Here is a 17,446-nt window from a genome sequence, read left to right as displayed (position 1 = left end):
GTTTGAATCTGGGAAACAATAGTGCATCCACTTCAAGACAAACCAATGATGAAGCACCAGAGTTTCATGATGCAGAAGCTGATTTGATCATTGAAGAACCTGAAATCAATTAAACAAATCTTGACATAAATTTGTCTACAAATATTATAATACAAACTCCTACTGTTGAAAAGAATCATCCTGCTGGAAATATCATTGGTGACCTGCATGAAAGAGTAACAAGGAGTCATTCTGAGATAGCTAACATCTGTCTGTACTCTTGCTTTCTATCCCAATTAGAACCAAAGAATAATGCTCAAGCTTTGAAAGACAATAGTCGGGTAGAGGCAATGCAAGAGGAATTGGCCCAGTTCAGAGATTTACATGTATGGGATCTTGTAGACAAGCCACATGACAGATATGCAATAGGAACCAAATGGGTGTTCAGAAATAAAAGGGATGAAAGGGGTTTGGTGATTAAGAACAAAGCAAGACTTGTAGCACTGGGATGTCTTCAGAAGGAAGGGATAGACTTTGAGGAAGTGTTTGCACCAGTTGCAAGAATGGAAGCCATAAGGATTTTTCTTGCATATGCTGCCTCTAAGAACATTAAAGTATTCCAGCTTGATGTCAAATCTGCATTCCTTAATGGAAAGATTGATGAAGAAGTGTATGTGACTCAACCACCAGGCTTTGAGGATCCCATGTATCCAAACAGGGTGTATAAGCTAAACAAAGCCCTTTATGGTTTACATTAGGCTCCTAGAGCATGGTATGATGAGTTATCAACTCATTTACTTGAAAATGGCTTCACAAGGGGAGCCATAGACAAGACACTCTTCTACAAAAGACAAGGGTCAGATTTGCTGCTTGTACAAGTCTATGTTGATGATATCATCTTTGGATCTACAAATGAAAATATGTGTTTGGAGTTTGAAGAGGTGATGAAGTCCAAGTACAGCATGAGCTCCATGGGTGAAATGAATTTCTTTCTGGGACTACAAGTTCAACAAAAGGATGAAGGAATCTTCATTCATCAAGCTAAGTATGTGCAGGACATTCTAAATAAGTTCAACTGTCATGATTACAAGGCTGCATCAACTCCAATGGACACCAAAGAAAAGATGATAGCTGATGAAAAGGGGGAGCCAGTTGATGAACATGAATACAGAGCCAAGATTGGATCACTGATGTATCTGACTGCGACAAGACCAGATATCATGTTTGCTGTGTGTGTATGTGCTAGGTTCCAATCAAATCCAAAAGTCTCCCACATGAATGCTGTGAAAAGAATATTCAGATATTTGAAGGGAAGACCAGACTTAGGGATTTGGTATCCTAAGAACCAATCCTTTGATCTGATTGCATACACAGACAGTGATTATGATGGATGCAATATGAGTAGAAAGTCAACATCAGGGGGATGCCAGTTTTTAGGTGAAAGGCTAGTGTCATGGCAATGCAAGAAACAGACCACTGTGTCAATCTCCACTGCAGAAGCTGAATATGTTGCTGCATCTGCCTGCTGTGCACAAGTTCTCTGGATTCAGAATCAGATGCTGGACTATGGTTTGAACTTTCTAAACACCCCTATTCTGATTGATAATAATGCTGCCTATTTTTCTGTTAAGAATCCTGTGCAACATTCTAAGACTAAGCATATTGAAATCAGACATCACTTCATCAGAGATTGTAGTGAAAAGGGTTTGATTGAAATGCAAAGAGTTGATACAAGTGATAATCTGGCTGACCTATTCACCAAACCACTTGATAAAACTAGGTTCAACTTTCTGTTGAAAGCCCTGGGGATGATCAACTCTGATGAAATCTGATTAAGGATGTGTGCTTAGTTGTGTACCTCTATGAGCTACTTGAATATTTTAAAAGAGGTCACACATGCTGAATATGTTGCTGAATATGTTGCTGAATATGTTGTTTAATATGTTTTGATTATGTCACTGCTTTGATGTTAACTGATAGGTACTTGAGTGACTACTTGTGCAATTTGGTTGATTTTGATGATAATACTTGACTATCTTGTTAACTGATCTGATGTTATGATAAGTAATTAGATCTGTTTAGGTGAGATTAATTGCTTATATAATGTCATGAGTAATCACATGTTTATGATTACTTGAATATGATCCTAATATGATCTTCTGAAGTTGTTAAGGTAGAATAGACATTGAATGAGATTACAGTCTGTTTTTCTTAATGATGATAGAATGATTAAGATTTTGAGTATGAGATGCAACTGTTTGTGTCAAAATGTGTTTTATGTCAAAATTATGTGATTCAATGAAATTTTTAATGAATTTTGCATAAATACTAGATTTTGGTCAAAACATGAGCAAGTTGATTAATGGTGTTGAGATATGATAAGATTATTCAGTTCAAGCTTTTAAGAAGCTTAAAAGAAGGATTTTTAAAGGGAAAGATCTCAAACAGTTGTTCTTGCTGAAAATTATGTCATATGCCTAGTTGAAAGGACATGCACTTGTGTATGTTTGGTCCTTAAATCTCTATAGATTCAAAGGCCATTGACCTGAAAACTAAATGCTTTTGGGGCAATTATGACTTGTTTCTTATTCCTTCACTTAAAACTATATCAATAACTCTGACTTTGACAGGACATATATTCACATGTATGTTTGGTCCTGTTGACCACATTTGGTCAATACAGGATAGCCATTAACCTGAGAATGAAGAGGTATTGGGGTGATTGAATATTAAACTGTATATATGGGAAATGATAATACATTGACTGCTTAGATAATCATATGGAATTCCTATGCTAAAAAGGCCTTAGTATAGTCATTAACATGTATGGTTACTTTCCCATGATTATGTAAAATCTAAGGTGATATAAACATAATGAATATGCTAATCTTTATGTGGAGATGCATAGTTGTTTTGCATGTCTCAAGATAGATCTCTCCGAATGATATGGCAGAAAAGTGATTACCCAGTCATACACAAGCCTGTTGTTATTTGGTCAACCAAAATGAAACATTTTTTATATGACAAAGAACATGCTTTAAGAAAATTTGAGAAAATATCAAAAACAAGGGGAAGAATGAATAAATCAACCAAAGTTGATAAATGTTTTAAATATTTTATCAAACAAGAGGGTTACAACAAGAACTACAAAGATGTTGACAAAATCTGTCTCATCTTAAATGAAAGGCATGTTGCTAACTGTAAGTCCAACGTTCAACCTCTATATGTTTGAATATCAAAAGTTCAAAAAAAATAATAAGTTCTGTCATAAGAAACTATTTTTGACCAAATACAGGAGGTTGGAGTCAAATTGGGGTGATCTGGGGAAAGCCAAATAAGCTTTGAGAAGAGATATGAGGCATCATAGCACAGTGTTGACCATTATTGCAATATGCTCAAATTGAACCTTAATCATATCACCAAAGAGATGAAAATCATGCTAAGTTTATACCTGCTGTTAACCTATCTAAGTTGTCATAATAATGCTGAGAGTGAAGTAATGAGATAGCTACTTAGTCAATATGATCCCATTCCTGAGATCTTTTCAGTTTATAAAAGAAATTGTTTTGAAGTGAAGTATAACTGAAATTTGATCTCTTAATGCACCATTTGCTCTTAAACTATGTTCTGAAATGATACATAACTTAGAAATGTCTTTGAAAAGTGGTTTAAGTCAAAAAGTGTTGCATTTTGCCTAAAATAGGCTGAATATGTAAGTTCGAGTAAGGTTTGATGATTTCTAATCCTCTCGAGCACAAACTGTTTGAATAAGTATTTTCGGGTAAGGTTATTGAATTATAACCTTTCCGAGTACAAAACAGTTGATTATGTCTGAATATGTAAGTTCGAGTAAGGTTGGATGATTTCCAACCTTCTCGAGCACAAACTGTTTGAATATGTACTTTCGAGTAAGGTTATTGAATTATAACCTTTCCGAGTACAGAACAGTTGATTATGTGTGAATATGTTGTTTCGGGTAAGGTTTGATAACTTTCAACCTTTCCGAGTAAGCTTAGTCATTTTTGACTAACATTATGATTTTCGGGCATGCTTTGAAATGTTTGCACTTTGCACTCACTTTTCGAGCAAGCTTGAAGTCTTGAGATGATTATGTGTTGAAATAGCTAACTGTCAACAAGAAATTCTTGTTTCGAGTAAGCTATGCATGTTATATGTTAGCTTCAAGTAAGCTATGCATGTTATATGCTGATTGTGTTGTCAAGCAAACTTTGTGCACTTGAGTGAGTGTACCGAGTAAGCTTTGAGTGAATATGCTGTTAGGAAAGACTTGTTAACCTTTCCGAGCACGCTTAAATGTTACTGTTTAAGTTTGTCATTTTCGGGTATGGTTTGATATGATAAGTTACCTCGTGCAAGGGCATACCTGATGTTTGAATGTGTTTATCCTAGCTAGCATTATGCTAACTTAGGATTTTCGAGCAAGCTCTATGAAATTTTAGACTATAGCACACTTAAATGTTTTTGTGTTTAATTTCATGTCGAGCATGCTCTTTGATATGTTTGTATATGATTTCTTTGAAATTACAAGTGTTTTCGGGCAAACTTCGTTTACCGAGCACACTTTATATTTCAGGTACACTTGTGTTCCTTTAATATACTTGGTAATTTTCAAAACCCAACTTTACGAGTACACTGTCTGCTAGAATTTGGTTTCGAGCACACTTTGTACTATATGAAAGTTATTCGAGTATAATTAGCACAAGATTATTGTCCGAGCACACTTTACATTTGAAAGAATGCTCGAGCACAATTTTCATACAAGCATACTTGAATGAATGCATTGATTGAATATGTGAGTTAGTATGATGAAATTGTTTAGACTCATACTTGAATGAATACGTTGTTTGAATATGTTAGTGATTGTGATTTTTAGGGTTCATGCTAGATAAGTTTTAATTTGAATTTGAGAAATTTTTAGGAGGATCTTAATTGATTCTTAGTAAGAATGTTTATTTGATAACTATATTTGATTATTTGTCTTGCGATTTATTTCTCAAGAAATTAAGTATTTCGGGTAAGCTTTCTTCATTATATCTTAACTTTAAATTAATTTACTTGATCGAGCAAGGTTGGAAAAGAGAAGTATTCGGGCAAACTTTATATTCAAAATGAAAATCTTTTCGAGTAAAGTTTGACCGAGTAAGGCTGTTAGTGGAAGAAGATCGAGTAGACTTTGGTTAAATTAAATTTTCGAGAAAGGTCTTATGATTTTAAATGAGATTAAATGTTTTTAATATATCAAGTGGATAATGTTACTGGTTGACAGCTAGTAATTCACAAGAAGACAAAAAGCATTTAAAACCCACTTTCAAAATGTATAAAAAAGGGACTTAGGCAAATTTCTTCTACATTATTTCCCTCTATCTCTCTCCTTCCACTGCAAATCTCTCTTACTAAGAAAATTAACCGACTTATCGAATTCAAGATTAATCCAAACCCTAATTTTTATCAGCCACTTATTTCCGACTCGGTAAGCATAAAATTTTATGTTTTCCGATCACGATTAGATTAAGATTGTGACTTGATTATGTATTCGAGTACTAACACTCTGTTTATGTGTTTAGGTTATTAATTTGTCGAAGAACAGGTTCTTGAAGATTTCTATCTTTCTTCTTCATTTTTATAACTTGAAATTGTCTAAAGTTTTAAACTTTATGTCTAATTTCACTTTGAATATGCTTGTTTATGTGTTACAGATATGGCAGATAACGAGCCAAAGTATGTGTTTGAGCCAAAGCACAACATGTGCGCACTACTACAAGTGACACCAGAGAATGAACCGATGGCTCTAATGATATCATGGATGGCGCGGTCAAGCATCAATTTTGCACTCGAAAGCCCGATTATCTACAGAAATCACTCCTTGGATTTCTAGAGATCAGCAGAATTGATCGAAGACGGTAATGAAAAACGAATCGAGGCGACCGTGGCCAGACAGGAAATACACATCACTAAAATATTGATTAGAAGATGTTTAAGACTGAATGACGATGATCACAATCACATCAGCTTCGATACAAAGCATCTGTTGAAGATTTTCAGAGAAACAATGGGGTATCAAGGAAATGTCCATGAGGGACAGTTTCAGAAGGGTTTATTTCCGATACTGTACAGATTTCTGATTCACCACATTATTCATGGATTTGCTCCAAGAAAGGGATCATGGACTCTGATGAGCCTTGATCTAGCAAATGCCACCGTTGGTACAATTTTTGATCTGCCATTTAATTTTTCCAAGATGATTTTTGATGGGCTAGTGGGGAATCTGAAGAAACCAGAAAGCAAAAGATTTTTACAGTACCCGAGATTCCTGCAGATCATATTTAATAGCACACTGCATGATTTACCGACAATTGGAACCACCCACAAACTGCAAGATCCCGATGCATACAAGAGAATAAAGAATCCTGGTGTTTCAAACAATTTTGATGCAAGTGTTTCACTGGAAATTCTGCCATGGTTATTAAACCATGATTTGGCTGTTATCCCTGTACCTGAGCTGAGCTCAGATGAGGAAGAAGGGAGTGATGATGAGAGTGCTGGAGGTGACTCTGATGATGATGTAGATGGAAATGATGGGGGAGATGGTCTGGATATGGAGATTATGGCACAAGTACAGGGGGAGCAACATGAAGAACTTGAACAACCTATCCCTACACTACCACAATCACCACCACATACTTCACCACATCAAACACCACCTCAATCTTTCAACTTAGAACAACCAGAAACCTCCACACAACACACACAATCCCCATCCATCACTGAACTACCCACTTATGAACCATTACCTACAACCCCACCCTCAAGCCAACAAGAAAACACACTTCAAAGAAATATTGAACTAATGTTGGAGAATGATGAGTTGAAGAGGAGAGTTGAGGAGATTAGGGATGAAAATGCTGAGTTGAGTAGAAAGAATGAAGAGCTAACAAATGAAAATGAAATGTTGTTAATAAGGTTAGCTGAAGCTGAACTGATGATTCAAACCCTGAGGCAGGAGCTTGAGAAGAACTCAGCTGCCCCAAAACAGGGGGAGAATATTTATGATAATGTTGTGGGTATGACTGATGCTGAATGTGCTGAAAATATTGATGGTTTGATGAGGATTATGAATGATTATGATGTTAGTGATGAGAATGAAGAAGAGGTGTGTGAAGAGGAAACAAATGATGATGAGAATGTGATTACAGAAGAGTTGACTGATATTGTGGATGAGGAGATGATTGTAGAAAATGTGAATGAGAATGCTACTACTGAGGAACTGATAAACACTGAACCTGAAGATGATCAAGAAGCTAGTTCCAAGAGGGCAGAGCATGATTCGGAATTAGATCAATTGTTCAAAGAAATTGATGATTATGAAACTGGTGATGAGCAAGAAAATGAAGAGCAGTTGAGAAAAAGAAAAGAAAAAGGCAAAGGAATAGCAACAGAGGATGAGCCTGATGTATATGTTGAGAAAGATGTATCCTTTGTTGATACTGCTGTTGCTGCTGCTCTTGCTGAGAGAGAAAGACTGATTAAAGAGTCAATGGAAAGGGAAGCAATTGCCCATTCCTTGAGGGAAGAAGAGTTGGCACAGCAAGACCTATTGATCAATGAAGCCAATGTAGCAAAAGAAATATTTCAAGATGTGGCAGATCAAGAGGTTATTGAAATACTGGTAAATATGAACAAAACTCAAGAGGTTGATGACTCTTTAAGAAAGGTGGTTAACAAGTTTCAAGAGCAACAAGAGCAGAATGCTGAACCATCAACCAATCTTAACACTGACATGATTATACCTGAAGAGATTGGGGAGTCTATTGCATCTGAAGCTGCTAAGAAATGGGTTGATCAAGTAAAAGAAGACATGAAAAAGAACCCTGCTAGTAAATGGGGAGAAAGAAGATATGAAAAGACCTATCAAAGAAGAAAGAAATCAGCTGAACAGACTGATGATGAACCAATCAGAGCAATCCCCTTGAAAACACTGAAACCAGGAGAAAAATTACCAGGGGTTCCTGATGTTGATGTCCCTGAGGTTGAGGTTCATGATATTGGTATTGCTGAACCAGAGCATCCTGCCTCTGATGAACCAAAGATAGATGCCATGAATGATCTATCAGATGATGGGGAGGATGACTCTGAGGAGTCTGATGGAAAGGGTGATGATCACCCTGATCAAGGAGGTGAGAAAGTTGACACAAGCTCTAATGCTGAGACCCCTCAAGCTGAAATGACTTATATTCAAAGGGGAATAATTGAAATAAATGCAGAGGAAGTCCTAAAGAAGGTTGAGAAAAGAGAGAAAAACACTGAGCACTATAAAACCTTTTTGAAGGTTAGAGGGTATCCTGAAGCTGCTTTAGAAAGATACACTGCTGAACAAATTCAAGATCTTTTAACAGTGAAAAAGGGATAGTTGCAGAAAAATTTGTGAAACAAGATGATAAGATTGAATTGGAAGAATTAAAGTAAAAGTATGATGGAATGTGTGGTTATCTAATTGAGAAAGGGATAAAGCCTAAGGTTGTGAGAAATTTGAGTTAAGAGGCAGTATTTGACCAGTATTCCAAGATGAAACAGAAAGAGATGAAAAGGGTCTATACTGAGAGCACAATTCAAACTGAACTACCTGATGAGCCTCAAAAGAAGAAAAGAAGAATTCAGACATTAAGAGAAATGGAAAAGGAGCAAGTCAAACCTGTTGAAACTTATATCCCTCAAGATGATGTAAAGCCTGAACAAGAAACTGAACCATTTATGCCTTGGGAGAATGAGGAAATGATCAGCATCCTAAGAAACATAATGATAAACAAAAGAGGGATGATTGAGGCAGATTTTAATGCTTTGGAGAAAGAGGATCTGAAGACTCTTTTCTATCTGCAGAAGAATGAGTGGGAAAAAGCCTTAAGGGAGGGAGAAAATCCCAGATATTACTCTGATGGCAGATTTGTGCCTGCTGGACTGGCTAGAACTCCGGGAATGATTAAAATGTTAAAAGAACTAGAGTCAGCAGGACATGACATTGTAGAGATTGCAAACCTTCTTACTGAGATGGTGGAAGCAATATATGTGAAGACATTCAACTTTGGACCTCAAAAGCCCAAGAAATCAATTCCATTCAGACCACCAATCCATCAAAGAATGCAAAGAGGAAGAGGACAAGCAGGAAGAGGGGAATCAAGTAGCTCAGTGCAACAAAGAACAAGACCACAGTCTGGTGTGGATCTACCAAGAGAGCTTTACTATGATTCAGTTCCTGATTCTTTGAAAGTCATAATGGAAAGTAGGCAGTTACGGGAGAATGTTGTAAGAGTGATTTCAGAGAATACAAAGAAGAACAACTAAGAAGAATGGAGTCACTTCACTTATATGATTTCAGGGACAGAGACAGATCAGCAGGAAGACAAATGAATGATTTATCTAAGTATCTGCAAGAACATGCGGCTGATGGCTTCAAATTTTTAAAAGAAAAGAGAAGTTGGAGACTGATCCAACTTCACAAGTCAAGGAGGTCAGAAAAACTGAAGAAAATGGACAGGGCTGAGCTGAACTTCCAGATGAGAGTCCGAGATCAAAATCGTCTGTCCAACATGGAGACTTGTATAAGCTTGGGAAGAAGGATGAGAAGGCCGAATTACACAGTGCAGAAAAATGGTGTCATTACAGAAGTTGAATACAGAGAAGACACTGGCCACTATGTGCTGAGGAATTCAGATGGGAAGGCCTTGGCAACAATCAAGAAGGATGCAGATCTGACATGCCTACATAATGATGATCTTGCTGATATAAGAGACTTGGTGATACAAGAAGGACACATTCACTACCAAGTGCTCAATATATTCAGAGAAAGGGCAGCATCTGTGATCCAGCTGAGAAGACAAGCAGCCTACAATGAGAGGAAAAGACAAATGAGATAGAATAGGCTTTGCTTTGTAATGTCTTCGGACAAATCTTTGATTATGTAATTTTTACTTATGTAATTCAATTATGAAATTTGATGTGTATTTTGCTAAGTGTAAGTAACCATAAAATGTTTTGGGTCAGCTGAGGTGTTCCAATCTAGGGGGAGATTGTTGGGTCGAGAGTTTGACCCAAATGAGGAGATTTGACCTAATTGAAGAATATTGAAGATTGGAATCTTCTCAACCTCCTCAGAAACTGCTAAGTATTGAACCCGGGTACACCTTGGACCTTCGAGTAAGCTTTTACTTAGCCGAGTACGAGATTTTGCCTTCCGGGCACGGTTTACTTCAAATAATCTTCTTAAGTGGATATCCGAGCAAGGTATACTTTTTGGTGATTTCCGAGTAATGTTGGTGCATAATGTCAGTAGTTCATAGTCTAGTGTCTGTAATCCAGTCTGTAATGTTAATTGTGTTTTGTTTATGTTTAAGCGAAGTTACTGACAAGTTCGCTTATCAGGCGAACTTGTTAGTCAAGCGAAGTTAGCAACAACTTCGCCTGAACATATCAGGCGAAGTTGTCGTGTATTTATACACTAGGTTACGGCTTGTTTTGAAGTGGTTGAAGGTAATCGTATACGCGTGTGTGAGTCGAGAGACGTGAGAACCAGAGAGTATTGAGTCTGTATTCAGTGATTATATCACGTGTTTCGGTTATAATATAACGTGTGTTTATTCGTATCGTGTGTTTGTTTGATTCGTGTTCTACGCTCGTAACGACCTACGCAGGGATTCCGCACCTGTGTAGATCGAGATATCCCGTGCAGATCCATCCAGGGAACCTACAAGTAAGGTTCATCTATTTGGCATATCCGAGTAAGGTTCACTTTGTCAAGCAGGGTTGTTCTTCAAGACCAAGTATTTTACTCTTCCGAGTAAGGTATGGTCAACCAAGTCCAAGAAGCCAAGTAATTGGAAGACCGGGCAAGGTATTATTTAATAATTATGGTCCGAGTATACTTGATGAGTTGATGGAATATCTCTAAGTTATATCGAGTAAGGTTCTGCTCGAGTAAGGTATGTACTCCCAAGTACGCCTTATCAATAAGTTATTCAACTAACAAAGAGCCGAACAGGATCATAGAAGAACAAGGTTGCTCGTGAGGATTTGTCGAGCAAAGTTTGATAAGTCCAAGAAGATTGAAGTCTACTCGGTGAATATTTTACTTGGTAAAATATTCTCTAAGTAAAGTCTACCCGGAAACTGATTCCGAGTACACTTCTATGTTTACCAAGTCTAAAGGAAGGCCGAGTACACTGCGTACTCGGAGACTGAAGTTTAATGAAAAGCTTACCCGGAAGACTTGTTTTACACTTAGTATATTTTTGAATATGTAAATTGAGTATGTACTATCGGATAGGGTTTTTAGAAGGAATGACAGCCTGTCTTAGGTTGGCAGGCCTATAAATAGAATAATTAGGGCACGCCGCCAATGACACACGGAAGAGAGGAGAATATACGAGAGATAGAGTGGATAAGACCGACACATTAATTAAGAGAATATTTTGTGTGTGACGACTGTCCTAGGATTCCTCCTAAACCCTAATCGATTATCCTTTTATATGATTAACGTTATATAAATGGAAATCTTTTGAGTGAATCCTTCGTGTGTCTTCGTATATTGAATATTCATTGCAACCATATGTTTGTTATTGATTCCGCCTTTAACAAACGGTCATCTTTCTAAATATAGTAACCCGTCATTAACTCTCTTGTCAACACGATTAATTTTGTGTGAGTTATGACATGATTGATTAAGATCTGATTCGAAACGACCATCATATTTTGGGACCTGACATAAGTGGCTAGAACCTATATAGTAGATTCGGTTCGTTTTGGGCCCGCTAGCACCTTTTGATTCGGTTTTAAAAATGACTGCAAGTTCTTAACAGTTTTTGGACAACTTGTTTATTTACACTAACCCCGCTATTAATAATATAATTTTATATAAAAGAGATGCCATGTAAGATGGTTAAAGCTTATGGTCGGTTTCTTGTCTTTACAGGTTATTAAAGAAACGGCTTTTAAGTAAAGTAGCAAGGGTGTTCACTCTATTAATATCCGACACTCAGGCTTAGACATTTAGAGCTCCAAACAGATGTGTTTAACTTCTGGGTATTGTGAAAAATGTTCAGATGTTACATGGTCTCGGTTTGGTTAGTTTGTTTTTTTATAGGTTGTTACACATGAATTTTGCAGCCATCACAGCTACAGTTTGGTTATGGTTTTACTATAGGTTCTGGGTAGATTTTAAGTTCCAAAAACATGTTATATTCTTGCAATATCCTGGTAAGTTTAATCAAATTTAATGGTTCAGTTTCTTCAAGAGAGTGAGAGAGCATTGAGTTTGAATGTTTACAAAGGTGAAGAATACAATTAAAAGATGAAGGAGATGATTTCTTGTAGCAGAGGATTTTTGCATGAAGATGGATTGGTGAAGAGCTTTCATTGATGGGGATTGGAGCATAGGGGCGGTCGACACATCTATTGGGGCAGGGAGATTGAATTTGATTTGGGAATTTTGATAAATAATAAATTTCTATTATAACTAATCTACATAAATTACATAGGAGCTGGTTTTATATATAATAAACGTAGGTTTAGAAAATTAAATTAATATTCGGTGTGTCACAATCTTGTTTATCGGTTTTCGTTTCGTTTGGTTGAGTGGCCGGATGGTAGTATAACAGGTCGTTTAATATTTGGATTATATATTTTGGATACCCAATACTTTTAAGTATCTACGAAAAGATTCATGTAATTTTTGGAGTTACCGGTTCGGGTTCGTTTCGGTTAAACGAGTCTCGGTTTCTTTTGGTTACTTTGTGTCGAGCCCATGTTATAGATTAAGGTATTGTTATTAGACCTAACCGTATCTCTATCGAGGTTTACATAATCACCGGTTAGAGCCCATTAGTTATTATCTCAACGGTTCGGGCCAAGCCCATTAATGTACAGTTCGCTTCTACTATTTGACGAACATCACACTCGGCCTCTAACAATAAGTTTTATTTTATAAAAAAAAAATTCTAGCCCATTTTTTGGGGTTGTTACAGTATAGTATTTAAACCAATATGTATTGAGCATGTTTATTTTTTTTACACAAATATTGATCCACATGCTACAACACTCATTCATCCCGTCTAATGCATGCTTGTATGATAAATGTTTTGCTAAACAATATACGTTATTGTTGAATTTGGTTGTATATTATGGTTTCATAACGACTTGGAATATGGTTTTTTAATTTATGCTATTGTTAAAGGTGGATAATTTCTTTTAATTGGTTAAACCCAATACCCGACCCGAATTTACTTGACCCGTTCAACCCGAAACCCGAACAAACTGAACTTATTTGGGTCGGTTCTTGGGTCAATTTTTTAAAGCTCAAACCCGAACAACCCGAAACTCGAATAAACAACCCAAAAAACACCCCTACTTAAAAATCCTATTGTATAGTGGCATACGTAAGAAGCAAATCTTGGGTAATGTTGCGTAGTACTCCTACAATCCTCCTTCCTACTAATATGGGTCCGTATCTTACAAAAGGCCCAGACTAGAGTCATGGGCCCAAAATCCAATCATTTACTTTCCCTTTTCCTTTTTCCTATTTCCTATTTTGGTTTTCACACTATATCATAGGGAAATTTGGGTTTTTTTCAAAAAAACCTCTCAATAGACCACCTATTACATTATATGCAGCCTATTTAGACTTTTTTTAGAAAAAACCCACCATTTTTGTCTTATTATGTTTTTTAATTTAATTTTTTTATGTTTTTTCCTTTTCTTTTTATGTTTTAATTTTTTTTTTCTTTTTTATTTTTATTTTTATAATATATGCTTTTAAACAAAAGATGTGTTTTTATAACAAACTAGTACTTCGAACGCGCGGGTAAGTGTCTAGACATTTGGAAGCAGACTTTGTATATACAATAGAACTCTAGTGCCAAAACTACAAATGAGTTTTAGTTTATATATATCATATGTTAGTATGGCAATGCCATAATTGGTAGTTGCCATTTATCCATTTAGAAAAGCACACCTGCAAGACCAAATTGTAAAACTTAGATGTTGCCAAATATATACATGCAATTTGTGTCATTATTAACTAAACATACATATATATGATGGTGGCCGAATTGACAATGTCAATTGCTATATATAAACTGATCATGAGTGGTTTTCTAAACCAATTGCCACATAACAGTTGAAGCATAAAACAGTTAAAAGTCATGTTGGAAAAAAAAAAGAAAAAAACTTTAATTGCCTTCCCCTGTACCTAAGGGTATTAGAATTTGCTCAATAGATTTCATAACATAGGAAAATTAAGGTTCATCAAACTCTATTAACAGTTTAATATAGTCATTACATCACAAAGGTTTTGCCTTGAGATTTGGTTACAAAAGTGATGTAAGCCCATAACTAACAAAGTATGGCTCATTGTCGCTACGGCTTCAACCGAAGTTGCCATGCCAAGAAGCGGGCCACGCCATCATCATCGCTGGGTAATACAAAACATCGCAAAATGAACGGATAGTGATAACTAAACCGATGATGTACTTTACCACAAAGAAGACAAGTGTGTTGCACTTTACCACCAAGAATGCGAACAGATGTATGAACTCGTGATGTAGAAGCTCAAGAGACCATCATCTTCATAGAAAACAATCACATAATAAGCAAAACTATCAAACACCGAATAGAGAATAGAGAAACGGACTCGTGTCAAACAGGTACTTAAATCCACATTGAATGCTTAAACATAACCATGAATATCCAAGAAACTTCCCAGATACAAAACAAATTCGCAAAGGAGGCTCAGATAAATCAAGTATCATCACAGCCTTAAGCCCCTGAAATGGCCGGTGGTTGATAGGAGTGGTTCTCGCCACCGGTGCCGCCTATAGTTCCTATACAAAACCCGGTGACATTACAAACCACTGGTGGTCGAAAGTTGTGCCACCGCCACCGCCGCCGCCGCCTAGGGTTCCTAAATTGAACCCGACAACGGTTTCAATTAAATAACTGAAACTCTTTCAATCATCTTCAACGGTATTCAACCGCAGGGATGTTGGATCCAATGAAATATCAATAACCATTCACAACTAAATGTCAGTAACTCTCAAATGGGTTGCTTTCTTAAACAATAAAATATCAGAGGCCAGAAAACACCACCGCCACCATTAGGGTTTCTCAAAACACCACCGGACCACCACCACCACCTAGGGTTTACATATAGAACCTAGTAACAGTTGGTTAGCCGTCTACACCCAACCCACCGGCACCATTAAAAGACCAGACGCCGGAAAACACAACCGTACCACCGCCGCCACCTAGAGTTTCCAAATAGAACTCGGCAACGACAGGTGGGGTTGAAGATGGTGGTACCGGAGAGAGGGAGTGGCGGTGGAACCGGTAGATCAGAGAGAGGCGTGTGATATTTCCAGAGAGAGAATGAAAAGCAAATGTAATTGAAAAAGGTGAACGTGGGGTGAAGCTGTAAAGTGGAATGGGAGACATGTACCAAGTACCAACACGTGGAAGGCTAAAAATACCATGATAACACGTACAATATAAGCAGACAACTATGCAACATGTAAAGCATAGTTTACAACAAAATAAGCTGGAAGTACATTTTTTTTTTAGTTAAGAAAGTTCTTTTTTTTTAATATATGTATATATATAATTTTATTTCAAAACAAAACAATATACGTGTATACACCAAAACAATAAATGTGTATATACACCAAAACAAAAACATTATTATATACAAAACATCGAGTTTATACAAAATAAAATAAAATATATACAAACTATAAAAACTGGGTTTCATTGATGTCGGGGTCGTAAACGTCGCATCGTGAACATCGACGTGGTTGTCAGCCCAGCGTCTGACGGCCGATCCCTGACCGGTGTCGTCCACGCCGTCGCCTCGTCCGCTTCTAACGCCCGACGTGCTTGCCTCGTGGTCAAAAGTAGGTGTTGATGGTAAGGGGCGTTGCTGCTATCAGGGCAGGCTCGACAAAAGGCACAGGGACGTAAGGGGCACGTGCCGATCTCCATCCCCATCTCGTCATCCATCTTTAATAAATAAATAAATATTATTATTAAATACTAATAAAAAATAAAAAATTATTATTGTAATTAAATAATAATTATTACTATTATAAATTATATATAAATAATAATAATTAAAAAAAGAAGTAATAGAAAACAATGGGTATGTATCTGTTTGAATGTTTGTTTGTTTGTGTGTAGATGAGATTCCATTTGGTGACATGGAGGGTTATAAGTGGCCTGATAGGCCACGTATAGCACTATACACTGCCTATAGGGGCCCTTTTAACCCTCCATTTCACCAATAGGGGCTGGTCTATTATTATTATTATTTAATCATTATTATTTATTATTATTATTTATACTTGCTATTATTTATTATTATTATTATTATTATTATTATTATTATTTCTATTTATTATTATTTATAATAATTATTATTATTTAATAATATGTGTTTTTATAACAAAAAAAATTTCAAAACAAAACAATATACTCGTATGCACCAAAACATTAAACGCGCATATATAACAAACCAAAAACATTATTATATATAAAATAATAATAATGTTAGGCGTTAGACGCAGGCGAGGCTACGTTGACTGATCTCGCTAACATTGAACTTGGTAAAATGAAATAATTCAATAAAAGAAAAATGAGATTATTCAGGAATACACATTGAATGTTGTGATTACGCATTGAATTTAGATAGAAAATAACTTAAATCAAAATACTTAATAGCATGACGATACATTTATACAAAACTTCTACCCAATACAAACTATAAAAACGTGGTTTCGTCGATGGAGAGTAGATTCTATTTACTATAAAGGCTCCCAGAGAAGTCATTAGAGGGATCTTCCCTATCAAAATTTTTTGTTCTTGGATATACTTACGCCTATCGTTTTTCCAAATGAGTCTCGCGAATACATATAATTCAGATTAATATGTGAGTGATTCATACACAACATCTCTTTCCTTTATCAGGGGTTCTACCAATTGATATCTTTCCAAAAATAATTCAAAGTCATTTTCTTGATTTGTATCTTCAATTTTTGGAAACTTAGAAAGCTCCTCTGCCAAACCTGATCAATGAACCTACAAAATCCTTCAAGTTACGCTTATGAACTCCCCCTCTATGCCCTGCGGTAATGATTCCTCTAGCAGTACGACCTTTACCACAATGATGCTGTCCATAGATCAAATTATTATTTATTTATTGGATTTTAGTTATAAGATTGTACAAAATCAACCCTTAGCCACTTTTGATTAACTTCTGTACCCACCACCATAGAACAGGGACCAGTTATGCCAACTTACCAACTCTCTTTCTTCTTCCTGTTACACATCGTCACCCCCTCCCCCCTCACGATTTTAACCAAGTCAACACACTCTAAATTAGCCGGATAATCAGGGATTTGAAAAAATTGATTAC

General features: G+C 36.3%; 1 protein-coding gene across 1 annotated transcript in view; it reads left to right on the top strand.

Moving 5' to 3' along the window:
- LOC143612995 (uncharacterized) overlaps positions 1 to 16,319 on the top strand; it is a 48,022-nt gene extending 31,703 nt beyond the window's left edge. Inside the window, exon 2 of the mRNA XM_077086834.1 lies at positions 16,213 to 16,319. Coding sequence (XP_076942949.1) covers positions 16,213 to 16,319 — 107 coding nt within the window. The remainder of the gene's footprint in view (positions 1 to 16,212) is intronic.
- Positions 16,320 to 17,446: the final 1,127 nt, after the last annotated feature.

The sequence above is a fragment of the Bidens hawaiensis genome, unplaced genomic scaffold, assembly GCF_021521415.1.
Source record: "Bidens hawaiensis isolate Kalapana, Puna unplaced genomic scaffold, B.hawaiensis_p1.1 tig00036363_1, whole genome shotgun sequence".
NCBI lineage: Eukaryota > Viridiplantae > Streptophyta > Magnoliopsida > Asterales > Asteraceae > Bidens > Bidens hawaiensis.
This window is presented reverse-complemented; position numbering and strand designations above follow the sequence as displayed.